The sequence below is a fragment of the Cavia porcellus genome, unplaced genomic scaffold, assembly GCF_034190915.1.
Source record: "Cavia porcellus strain 051 isolate PalLab524CR breed Dunkin Hartley unplaced genomic scaffold, mCavPor4.1 scaffold_27, whole genome shotgun sequence".
Lineage (NCBI taxonomy): Eukaryota > Metazoa > Chordata > Mammalia > Rodentia > Caviidae > Cavia > Cavia porcellus.
In genome coordinates, this window is record NW_026947510.1 from 15,185,907 (window position 1) to 15,198,751 (window position 12,845).

The 12,845-nt window shown below is 42.6% G+C and overlaps 1 protein-coding gene across 3 annotated transcripts in view; it reads right to left on the minus strand.

The window, feature by feature from the left end:
* Positions 1-1,037: 1,037 nt before the first annotated feature.
* The window catches only part of Dnajc1 (DnaJ heat shock protein family (Hsp40) member C1), a 200,852-nt gene continuing 189,044 nt past the window's right edge, over positions 1,038-12,845 (minus strand). For 2 of the 3 annotated variants that reach the window (XM_063237927.1, XM_003463883.4), the window contains 3 exons: positions 5,842-5,890; positions 2,356-2,729; positions 1,038-1,242 (listed from right to left, as the gene is read on the minus strand). In XM_063237927.1, coding sequence (XP_063093997.1) covers positions 1,174-1,242; positions 2,356-2,729; positions 5,842-5,890 — 492 coding nt within the window. In that variant the 3' untranslated portion in view covers positions 1,038-1,173. Of the gene's footprint in view, positions 1,243-2,355; positions 2,730-3,436; positions 3,849-5,841; positions 5,891-12,845 lie in introns of those variants that run through there. The other variant, XM_013145999.3, reaches the window with a different exon arrangement.

Consider the following 12,845-nt stretch of genomic DNA (forward strand, 5'->3'; position numbering starts at 1 on the left):
ACTTTAGACTGTGCCTCCTGATGGCCCGAGTGCAGGACCCTCCCACCATTTTTTCTGCGCATGCCCTGGATGCCTGTGATTGACAGATCATGCCCACTAATTGTAGCCTTGTTCCCGTCCTGGAGGATTCTGGGAAAGCCCCCCCCCACAAGCGGTTCGGCTCAGCTGCCACCCCCGAGGGGTGCAGGGAAAGGGGCTGCACTTCCAGCTGTGTGTGTGAGGGGCGGGGGGAGCAGTCTGGTCTTGGGGACTGGACCCAGCTTCTGTGGTCACGCTGTCTTAGGAAGCTTTTCCCACAGGGGTTGCCTTCCCTGAGTCCTACCTGAACCACGCGCTTTGTTCCAGACGCCAGGAAACTCACTGGCCGTTTGCTGCTTGGCTCCTGCAGACCGCAGCCCCAGGAGCTGGAGAGCTAAAGCAGGAGCCCTGAGAGTTTGTGACCAACCTGGGCTACCAGGCCAGCCTAGACTTCATAGCTTTTAATGGCTTTTGTCTCAAAACAAAAACAAAAAACAGCAGCCTGGAATTGTTGCTGGCCAAGGCAGGAGGCACCAGGAGGAGACGTCCCTGAGCTTCAGACACCACTGCAGTGCCAGGTACCCCCTGCAAGGCCTTGCGCCTCAGCGGAGGCCACCACCCCGAGGCCCACCTCCAGCCCTGGTCCCCAAATGGCGCCAGGCCCTGCTTTGCCAATGACTGTTTCAGGATCTCTCGCAGCAGTGTGGGGCTTTTGAAGACTTAGGGAGAAACACCAAGACCTGTTGTCACCAAGCAGACGCACTCGGATTGGGTCCTTGCCCCTTTGATGACCTCTTCTGGTTGCTGCAATGCACTGTGTGAAACTTTCCTCCAAAAGTAACCCTCGTGGGCCGGGGATTTAGCTCAGTGCATAAGCACCTGCCAGGTAAACACGAAGTCATAAGTTCGATCCCCAGTACCAAAAAACAATAACAAAGGTAACCTCCTTGGCGAGGAGAAAGAAAACCCGCGTCCCAGCCTTCACCCGAACACGGGATCGTTTCCCCGACAGCAGCGTATAGGTCTCTCATGGGTTTATTTCTTTACTAAGGCACATGACGTATAGAAATACTGAGGTACAAAATACAAGTTTCTGTGTAGAGTTTTGCAAATATTCCTTATGAAAAACGAAGGCGGGCATTGTCCTGGGTGCGCTCAGCTTTTTGCTTGTTTCTTCCTCTGGACCAACTCCACCAGCAGCCGGTACCTGGCGATGCAGTCCTCCTGCAGGAGAGGCGGGAGGTGAGCGTGCGGCCACAGAGGGCACTGGGGCCCCGCTGCGGGTGGACCTGGACCCTCAGCCCTTGGAACTTTGGAAGGACTGCGCGCTCGCTCGGCAGGTGGCAAAGGCACTACCACATGCTGGATGGTGAGCAGGCGGGGTGGAGTCGAAGCTCAGGGGTCACCAGGCGGACACTGCTGGGTGAAATAGGACAGACAGGGCCACGGGCGACGAGGTCCTGTCACAGTTCCCCCAGTTTAAGGCAACAAATTCATCAACATTTCACGGCCTGTCCTGAGGAGGCTACAGAAACTCAGGGAAAATCAGGGCTCTTGGCAAATCAGTTAGAGCCGAGGAGAACCCACCATCCCAGGGGTCTTCCGGTAACGGCTCATTCTTCTCCCCAGGACCCTTGTCATTTCCAAGGGGGTGCCAGATATCTAGACCTGTGCGTCTAGGGACACATGGCCCCAAGCTGGGTTCCTGACATGGAATTTCAATTTTAAAAAAATCAAATGAGCTCTGATGCACCAGAGATTGGGTCCTCAGGTTCCCTGCCCAGCCAGAGGACACATCTGGCCCGCTGCAGTGGGGACCCAGGATGCCAGGCCTGGGTGGATTGCAGTTGTTCCCGCGGCCTGAAGCCCACACCCTTTTGCCCCCTGTATTTGGACGCACTTTACAGAGCCCAGCACTGGAGAAGGAGACCTTGAAGCCGGGCACACACAACACAGGTTACAGGGCAGGTCCCTCCAGATCTTGGTGGCACCCAAGGTCCTGCCCAGCCCCTCTGGGTCACAGACCTGCTGCAGCCTCGAGGGCCATGGTCACGCGGCTGCCCTACTGGCTGCCAGGGACCTAGCGTGCTCAGTGCAGGAGAGGGTTAAGCTCCACGACTGGAATTTTAGCTGGGTGTGATGACAAATGCCCTGGAAGGCTGTGGCTGTGGGATGAGGACCACGGCGAGTTCAGGGCCAGCCTGGGCGACGTAACAAGCACGTGTGTGTGTGTGTGTGTGTGTGTGTGTGTGATCTCTGTGCAGCCCTGGCACAGGCTGGCCTGCCCCAGGAAGACAGCAAGGCAGTGAAGAGGGGTCAGGGCTGGGCCGCACCCACCTTGCTCTTGGCGGGGACGCAGCGGGCGATCCTGTCCCAGCGGTCGGCGGCACCGCGTGGGTACTGCTGCAGCGCGAGCTCCAGGAGCCGCTGCTGGCCCTGTGTCCACAGCTGCTCCCGCGGCTCCTCCTCCTCGTCACTGGACTCAGCCTGAGGCGCCACCACCTCCTCGAAGTCCCTCTGCCTCCGTCCGCGGGCCTTCTCCTTCTCCTCCAGCCGCCTCCGCACCCGGGCCTCGCAGCCTTCGGGGACCTGAGAGCCCTGCGTGGTGTCCTCTTCCCGCTGGGTGATTATGTCATCAGGTAGGGCCACCGCTGCCTTCGTGGGCCTGGGGGTCTGGGCGGAGGACCTGAGTTCGGAGAGCCTGATCATTCCTAGGAGAGGGCACAGCACAGGAAGATGCGGAGGTCTCAGCCACAGCGCACAGCCAGCCGTAGCCGCTCCCCACGCACCGGCTCCCAGCTGTTTTAGGAGGAGGCGGCTGGGGAGGAAGCAGGGGACTGAGGGGACACCACTGCCTGAGCCCAGGGCCTAGGGAGTCCAGAGTGGGCCGTGATCCAAGGACACAGAGCCCTGGTAGGACGGCAACAGCCAGAGGCTGCGGCAGGTGGGCCCGCGCTGTCCTCCACTGCCCCCGCGGCTGTCAAAGGCGCTGAAATGCGCAGAAAGCGTTTTGTTAAAAAGTTAAAACATTTTACCTCACAAAGGAAGAAATACAAATAGTTAAAAACTGTTAGCCACATGCAAAGTGAAACAACAAATGCCCACCTTCCAATCAGTCAGCTGGCAAAGATTAGAAAGTAGGAAACAAATTTTTTAAAAAAGGAAATAATTACAATCTCCAGTCCTGGCAAAGGTACAGAGATAGGTGGCAGCACAGTAGGTTGGTTCTGGAACAGAAACTGGTCTGGCCCTGAGCTAACAAACCACTCTGTGACGCCCCAACACGTGGAGACTGCAGGGTGCTCAGAAGCCTAGTGAACCCCAGTCTGGGAGTACTTGGCTCAGTGACTTGGCAAGATCGTCATCCACCCTCAAATCTGTGCTGTTGGTACCATTTTATCTGCCACTGAGCCACTCATTTTTTAAAAAAATCCGTTTTATTTAAGGATGAAAAGGAAGAGAAAGAAAAAAAGAAACAAAATTTCAAAACATGTCAACAACATGGTATACACAATGGTACACACACCGCAACTCCATTTAACATGTATTTCATTCCAACTCATTTGAACCTTAATTTTCAGTAGCTCCACTGGGAAGCTTGAAAGTGGACTTGAGCATCACAGTTCACCCAGTGCAGGGGACCCTGACTTCCCTCCCCTTCCTTCTGAGAGGGCAGCGCGTGCTTCGGGACCATGTGCACTGTGGTGGGAACCCTGCTGCTGTTAGTGGCCGTGCAGCACTCTGCCCTGTGGGTTGGTCATGGCTCAGCTCCACACCTCTCCGAGTGGCTCCGGTCCCCATCACTGCTGTGAGTACCAACTCCGTCAACACTGTGAACATACAATTGTGATCTGCCTATTTGCTTCTTCGTGCACCAGAGCCATACACCACTAACACAGCATTCATTATGAAATGTCAGTTTAGCAACACCATCTCAAAAAATGAAAAGGGCTGGGGGTGTGTCTCAGTGGTAACGTCACTGGGTTTCATTCTCAGGACCACACACAAAAAAACCCCAAAACAAACAACAACAACAAAAAGCAATGTCTGCTGGGTTTCTTAGTCTCTGAGCTCTCCATTAGTTCCTGGGAAAGGTCCTGTCGAAAGGTCCTTTGGGTGTTTCTGGCATGAGCAGCATAAGTGCCTGCCTGGCAAGTGCGCAGTCATGAGTTTGATGCCCAGTACCAAAACAAACAAGCAAACAAGCAAACTAGGGACAATGTTGACATGTTTGTATTTTTAATGTGATTTTGTCTGGAGGATCTATAAGCTAAAATCTTATTTTGAACATTCTGTGGTCTGTAGTTTTTATGCCACATCATTGACCACAAAATAGCCCCAGACAACACAGGAACTATTTTTAAGAAATCTGTTTTCAAAACATTCTTTCTAAATCTTTCAAAATAATTGCTTTCATATTCATTATTAGTAAGTCCTCTTTACTCCACAGAAAATTTTTGCTATTGGGCACTAAGTTTAGAACACTTTTGATTAAAAATGTGAAATTCAAATTCCGTAACTTTTTCAAACACTTTGTTAAATATGAGGAAGTCTCCATGTGACAGCAGATTGTTCCCTGGTCACTGTCCACCTCATTGAAAACATGACCCCAGAGCTTCTGGTGAATGTGCTCTGCAGGTATTCTGTGCACTATGTTGGCAGAAACAGAATAATTGCGGAGAGGGGCGACCCTCCCTCAGGAAATGTTGGCACCCACGTGACACATGCCCTGCGTCAGGATACAGACAGGGCACAGCATAGGCCAGTGTGTTAGGTACGAGAAAGCAGACCCCTCTTCTCATTATTCTCAATACAATAAAACTCAGGAGAAACCCCAACATAGTGTTCCTGCAGGCACTATGCTGTACCTCACTTTGGAGACCACTACTTCATTAATAATTAAAAAAAAAGGAAGCAGGGTGTGGTGGGATGGCCTGTGCCCTACCTCCAGGTGGCTTGAGTTCAAGACCAGGTTGGGTAAAAATGAGAGCTTGTTTCAAAAAAAGAAAGAGAAGGAAAGAAAAGTAAGAAAGAATTAAAATGCTCAATACTAGGAACCTGTTAAACAAACTGAGAAGTGTCTATATTATGAACCACTTTGTAGTGCTAAAAGGATGACATTAAGGGTAGGTTATCTATGATTTATATTTTCTTCCCTTTATCAATGTTTTTTTGGGTTTTCTGTTTAAGACAGTTTCACTATGCAATTCAGGCTGGCTTTGAACTCTCAGCAATTTCCTGCCTCAGCCTCCTGAGTGTGGCACTACAGGAATCTACCACACGTCCCTGAGACTCTAGATTTTGAGAAACAAATTCTTGGGGTGGGGGCTACTCATCTGTCCCGAGGGTAGCACGTTGTCTGTGATGATGGTGGACTGCACAGGAAAACAGCACAGGGTACTTCTGTGTGTGTGTGTGTGTGTGTGTGTGTGTGTGTGTGTGTGGTGCTGGGGATGGAACTCACAACCTCGTGCTTGCCAGGAAGGCACTTATGCCGCTGGGCTAAATCCCCGGCCGCAGCACAGGGTACTTGTGTGATGTGCAGGTTGGTGTTCTCCTGTAGGTCCCTTCCTGCAAGTACTACAGGGAAAGAATTGCAGTGTTCTTTAAACTCACTAAATGCTTCTCTCCGTGCCAGCTGTCTGCAGGGATAGGTTGGCTTGTCAGGGGCCTGAACTTTAGTCCCTTTTAAAAGGGATCAGAAAGAGTTGGGTTCATTAGATGAAATGATCACACTCTTGTATTTCAGGAAGTTATTATAAAAAGGGGTTCATTTGGAAGACACCACTTTAAGGTAATAAGTTAAGGTGGGCACTGACTCACCTGGGGAGCAGGTAACAGAATCCTTCAGTTGCTTGGCTTTGGTTGTTACCTGTTTCAAAACACAAAAAGTCCGAGAGCTTACTTCCCATGTGCCTTGCAGGCTGACTGACCCGTTCTATGGAAGGCCTGCACAGGACCCTCAAGTCCACAAGACCCTCAGTCATTGGTTCGAACTGCTCACTTTCACAAGCACACAGGCCAGAGAGATGGAATTCTGGATGCCAAAACTCTTGACTCTTCAGCAGCAGGGCAGAGCAAGAATGCAAGGACCCATCGCCGCTTCCAGATCAGAGTTGGCTCCACACATTGGTTTCCAGTACGGATTCTTTTAAGTTAAAAATTTTTCAGAAATTGAATACCTTTCTTCAATGAGGAATATTAGTGAATATAATAATCAGCACAGAAAATGACATTTATGCTGATGTTATTATAACAGAAATTTTTTTCATCCCAGAAAAAAGGCCTAAGAGCATATACGTGACATCAGAGGAAGAATGAGAGAACAGAGTGGTCAGGTCCAAGATCCTTGATACATTTGCATGAGCATGGAGTCAACAGAAATAAGTCACTTTACCCAGCGATCATCCATACATTCATCCACCCTTCCTTCAAAAATAAATGGTAGCATATTGTATGTCTCGTTCTATGGTGTACCTTTTGAATGTCTTGCAGATCTATCTACGTATACATTGTTTTTTTTTAAATTGAGCTAAACTTTAGAGTGTCGTAAGATCTTTTTCTTTTTTTTTTTAATTTAAGGAGAAAAAGAAAAAAAACAGAAAAAGGGTACAAGTTATACCGAATTTCAGAAAAAATAAACAGTAGGAAATCACTAGTTAATAGATTACATATTGTCATCTTAGAAATAGTTGTTCAAGTTACAAAATTAAAGCATATAAACTGGACTTTCAAACAGTGAGACTGCAAACAGTTCTGTTCAATGATCCAACAAAAGTCAGTAATATGGTTATCTATCTTATACACTTAAATATACATGCAGTTACATCTTTAGAGCACTTTCTTTTCCTCTGTTTTGTACAATGACAATTACACATTTTGGGTTTTATTACTCCCACAGTTCTTATTACTTTTTTTGAAATGAATAAAACCAAATGTGACATAATAAAACAGAGTCAGTCAAATCAAAAGGATGGACATAATACATACTGTAAAAATAAAATACAAGGTGATCAACAATGGTTACCATAATGCCTCTTGTTATCTTAAAAAGAATTGCCTATATCATCAGTTATAATAAAATTGAACAAAACAGTAAAGAACAAAAGCAATAAAACCAAAACATTGGAGACATTACAAGACTTCAAAAGAAGATAATAGTCAAACCAGAATGGGCGTCATAATGAATCTTATTGTCTTCACAGTTGTTGCCTATACTCTCAAACTTGGTACTATCAAGCAAAACAGAATAGAGGAAAATCAGTCAAAACAAGATGGAGAGAGCAATACAGGGTTTCAAATCAAGTTAATAGGAAATCAAAGTGGGTTACTATAATATATCCTGCTTTTTTTGTTGTTTTTCCCTTAATTAAAAAGATAAAACTAAAAAAAGGAGATTGAGATAAAAGAGGACATAACAACAAAACAGTGCAGGTCAAAGCATAGCCATTTAAGCAAAATAGTGTTTCACCACCAGATATCCCAACATAAAAGTAGTTACCATAGTGTCTCTTTCCTTGAAATCTTTGAGTATAACTTTGTGTACTCTAGCATCAAACATATCAAGACAATGTAAAACCATTCAAGAGAATGACAGTATCACAGGGTATTTAGAACCAACTAACAGAAAATGAACAATGGTTTCTGTATAATCTCATTGTCTATAAAAGTTTTTGTTTATATTATCACATATAATAAAATCCAGTAAGTTTTTTTTTTTTTTTTTTTTTTTGTATTTTTACCGGTACCAGGGATCAAACTCACGACCACATGCTTGCAAGGCAGGCGCTTATGCCACTGAGCTAAATCCCCAGCCCCTTTTAATCATACAATTCAATGAGGTTTTGAAGAAAAAAAAACAGACCTAGGTAAACAACTTCCCCAGCAAATTATAGAACATTCTCATTATTCCAAAAAATTCCTTCATGACCCTGACAATCTCACCTCTGCCACAGACAACCATTGTTGTCATTTGTTATTTATTTCTTAAAATATGGGATCAAAGTTAATTAAAAAACTCAATTGGGTGCAGTGGTGTACACTTGGAATCCCAGGTACTAGAGAGACTGAGGCAGATGAATAGGAATTCAAACCTAGCATGCATAATTTAGCAACTTAAAACCTGTCTCAAAAGATAAAAAAGGCTGGGGCTGTGGTTCAGTGCAGATGTCCTGGGTTTAATGCTCAGTTCTACAAAATGAAGAGAAAAAAATGAGTAAATTTACTTAGACATACCATTACAACAAATGGCAAGGACCACTTACCAGAGATACCTTAAGAATAGAACATTGAAATTGGCTTCATCAGCTGCTAGATGATGAAAGACTAACCTGAGCTTAACTGGAGATAAGCAAAGACAGCATAATGGCATAAAACATCCATTCACAGAAAGAATAGCAGAAAAACTTGCCAAATATTGGGAAAGATTAAATATACAGAAAAACGAGACATACAGAACCCCAAATAGCCACAATCAAAAAAGAACCTATGCACATCATATCATAGTCAGAATACCAGAAGTAACACAGGGACAGAATCTTAAAAGCTGTTAGAGAACTGCAATGAATCACTTATATGGGTAGACTCTTTAAAATTATAGCAGATTTCTCAACACAAACCTGAAGGTCAGGTGAGCCTAGAGTGAAGTGTTTCAAGCCCTGAAAAGTAACAATGTCCAACTCTGACTTACACATCCTGTAAAACTTTCTTTTAAAATTGATGAAGAAAGCTGGGCACAGTGGCGCAGTGCCTGTAATCCTAACACTGAGGCTGAGGCAGGAAGAGTGTCAAGTTAGAGGCCAGTGTGGGCAACAAATTGAGTCCAAGGTCAGCCTGAACCGGGGCTGGGGATTTAGCTCAGTGGCATAAGCACCTGCCTTGCAAGCAGGCAGTCGTGAGTTCGATCCCTGGTACTGATGAAAAGGTAAAAAAAAATATTAAAAAAAAAAATTAGGTAAGTACCAACACAATTATAATGGGACACTCAATATTCCACTTTCACAAACAGATGAACTAGACAAAAGAAAGAAAGGAAGGAAGAAAGAAAGAAGTTTTAAAGTTGAGCCAAATCTTCAACAAATGCACTTCATAGATATCTATAGACTTTTATCCAACTACAACAGAATACATATTCTTCTCAGCAGCACATGGGGTTTTCTTCAGCATCGACCACATTCTGGCCCTAAGCCATGCATAAGTAAATGCAAAAGAACTGAAGGTGTCACATGAATATCACCAGACATTCATGTACCAGATCATAGTGCAATGAAAACTAGAAACCAGCTGCAAAAGAAGCCATTGAAAGTATGCAAACATATGGAAATTAAACAATATCCTCTTGCATAATCAATGAATCAAGGAAGAAATTAGAAAGTTGCTAGAATCACACAAACTACCAGTACAACATACTGGAAAACTACAGAACACAATGAAACCAGTCCTCAGAAAGAAGTTTATAGCTATGAATTCCTGCATCAGAAATAGAGCAAGCCCAAATAAATAGCCTAATCATGCACCTTAAAATCTTAGGAAAACAAGAATAATCCCAATATAGACCTTGTACAAGGAATGAAATTATAAAGATCAGAATATAAATTAATGAAATGGAGATGAATAAGAAAAAGAAAATGATGAGCTGGTTCCTTAAAAGGATAAACAGAATAGACAAACCCTTAGCCAATCTTACCAAAAAAAAAAAAAAAAAAAAGACACAAGTCAATGCAATTAGAAATGAAAAAGATGAAATCACAAAGGTCACTGCCAAAATCCTGAAAATTATTACAACTACTTTGCAAACCTGCACACTGAAAAAAATGGAGAACTCAGAAGAAATGGAAATTCCTATATACATGTGAATTATCAAAATTGAAGCAGAAAGACTTGAAAATCTTGAATAAACTAATGACAATGCTATTAAAGAATAAATGAAACAGAGAAGGAAAGAGTACTTCCAAAATCATTCATGCTAGCACTGCTCTGATCCCAAAACCAGACAAGGATTCAAACAAACAAAAAAAAAAGAACTATAAGGCTAATTAAAGAATACAGATGAAAAATCCTTAACAAGGAGCCAGCCTGTAATCACAGCGCCGGGGACCTGGGAGCAGAAGGCAAGGCTGAACTACAGAGTGAGACCTTGTCTCAAAACCTAAACCTAACTGCACCACACCACAACACACCAAACCAACAAAACCCTTAACAAGATACTGGTAAATCAAGGTAAATCATCAAAATGTTTAAACACCATGACCAAATAGGCTTTATCCCAGTGTGGAAGGGCAGTTCAATAAACCAATATATATAATTCATCACATAAACAGAATCAAGGACAAAAATCACATCATCATCTCAATAAATGAAGAAAACATCTTTGACAAAATCCAACATCCATTCATGAAAAAATACTAAAAACAAAAAAACCCAAACAGGTATAAAAGGGCTTTATCTCAATCTAATAAAAGCCATTTATGACCAAACCACTGCCAACACTCTATTAAACAGGGAAATCAGGAACAAGATGATGATGTTCACTTTCACCACTCCTGTTCAACGAAGCCCTCAAAACATTAGCCAGAGCCATCTGACAAGAGAAAGTAGAGAAAGAAGTAAAAAGGATATGTACAGTAAAGGATACAGTCAAAGTATCATCAATATTTGCAGATGACATGATCTACTTATAAGACCCTAAAAAGTTCATGAAAAGAATCCCAGAATTAATTACCAAATTTGGCTGTACAGCAGGAGGGTATCAGAAAATGAAAAGGTATTTCCTGTCCTTGGATAGGCAGAACCAATATAGTCAAAGTAGCCACACTTTCAAAACTGATTTAAGATTTACCAAAATCCCAATCAAAGTACCAGTAACATTCCTCACAAAACTACCGGAAACAATCTCAAAATTTGTAAGTATCCAGAATAGACCTAGAATAGCAAAAGCAACCTAGGTCACAAGAGCAAGGCAGAAGAATCACAATTTGGACTTCAAATTATACTACCAAGCTATAGTGATAAAAACAGTATTGGAAAAAAGACAGACTCATAGAACAATAGAAGAGAAATAGAGGATGCAAAAACAACCCCTAAGAACAGTCACATTCAGCTATCTGATCTTTCACAAAAACATGGTGGGGGAAAGATAGCCTCATTAACAAATGGTGCTAAGAATTTCTACATGCAGAAGACTGAATCTATACCATATTCTAAACTAAAATAAATATGGATCAAGACGAAAGAGGTGAAACTCTTCAAGATATGGGGATAGGCAAAGAGTTTCTGAACAGAACCCCAGTTGCACAAGTGATAACACAAGAATCAACAAGTGGGATCATATCACATTAAAAGCTTCTGCATAGCAAAGGAAACCACCAACAGAGGAAAGACACAACTTCAACAGGAAAATATTTTTGTCATCTATTCCTCAGAGGACTAATACCTACAATGTATAAAGAACTTAAAAAATGTAGACCCCCAATAAAATACTGAGTCAAAAAACACTTGTCAGAAGAAATAGAAATGGTTGATAAATATACGAAAAAAAGTTCAATTAAATTAACATTAGATCACTTTTACTCCAGAAAGAATGGCTATCATCAACAATAAATGCTGGAGAGGCTGCAGGAGATGGGGAAACACTTCTTCAGGGGCGGTGGGAATGCAAGTCAATATGGAGATTCCTCAAAAGATTAAAATACTAAATTCCATTCAACCCAGGTATTCTCCTCCTTATATCTTCTGAAAAGTTTTTATCATTATATCACAGCAATACATGCATATCCGTGTTTACAGCAGCAAAATTCACAATAGCAATACTGTTACAGATCTGTTTAACTGTCTATTTCTTCTTATTAGCAGTTTATGTCTTTTTCTAGGAATTTGTGCATTTCATTTATATCTATTGGAAAACTAAATACCTAATTTCTGGCATACATTTGTTTATAGTAGGACTCCTTTATATCGTTTTTATTTTTGTTAGGTCAGTAGTAATGTTAGTTTTTCATTTGACTCCAGCACACTGAGCCCTTTTCTTGTTCTCTTAATTTTACTAAATGTATACCAATGTTTTGGTTTTTAAAGGAATTACCTCTGTGTTTCAATAATTTTATCTAAAGCCTTAACTATTCTCTATTTCATTATGCTGTATTTTTTTTCTGCTTGATTTAGGTATATATATTTGTGTATGTCTTACGGTGACTTAATGACTTGAGCTCTTTCTTTTTCCCTACATACGCACTTCATAGTTACAGAGTTCTCTCTATGATTTTTGGTAGCTATATTCCTGAAGTTTTAGTATGTTTATCTTTATTCGTCTCTAAGAATTTTCTGATTTCTATGTGACTTTTTTTTTTTTTTACTTGCTGGTTATTTAGAAGTTTAATTTTCATACATTTCTTAAGTTTCCCCATTTTTTCTGCTACTTATTTCTAATTTCATTCTATGGGGATTAGAGAAGACACATTATGTTATTTCTATGCCTTTAAATCTACTAAAGTTTGCCTGATGACCTAACACATGTTATGTCCTGAAGGGCATTTCATGGCCCTAAAGAGCAGTACATACTCTATTGCTCTTAGGGTATTTTAGAAATGTCTATGAGGTTGTGTTGGTTTATCATATCATGCAAGTCTTCCTAGTTGACCTATGATTGAAAATATTTAAATTTATTGCATTGTTATTTTTATATTTTTGGTCTTTTGAGACAGGGCCTCACTATATAGTCCAGGCTGGCATTGGAGTCATTATATATTTTAGGCTGGCTGGTCTTGTACTCACAGTGATTTTCCTGCCTCAGTCTCCTGAGTTCTGGATAACAGGTGTGTGCACCATGCCAG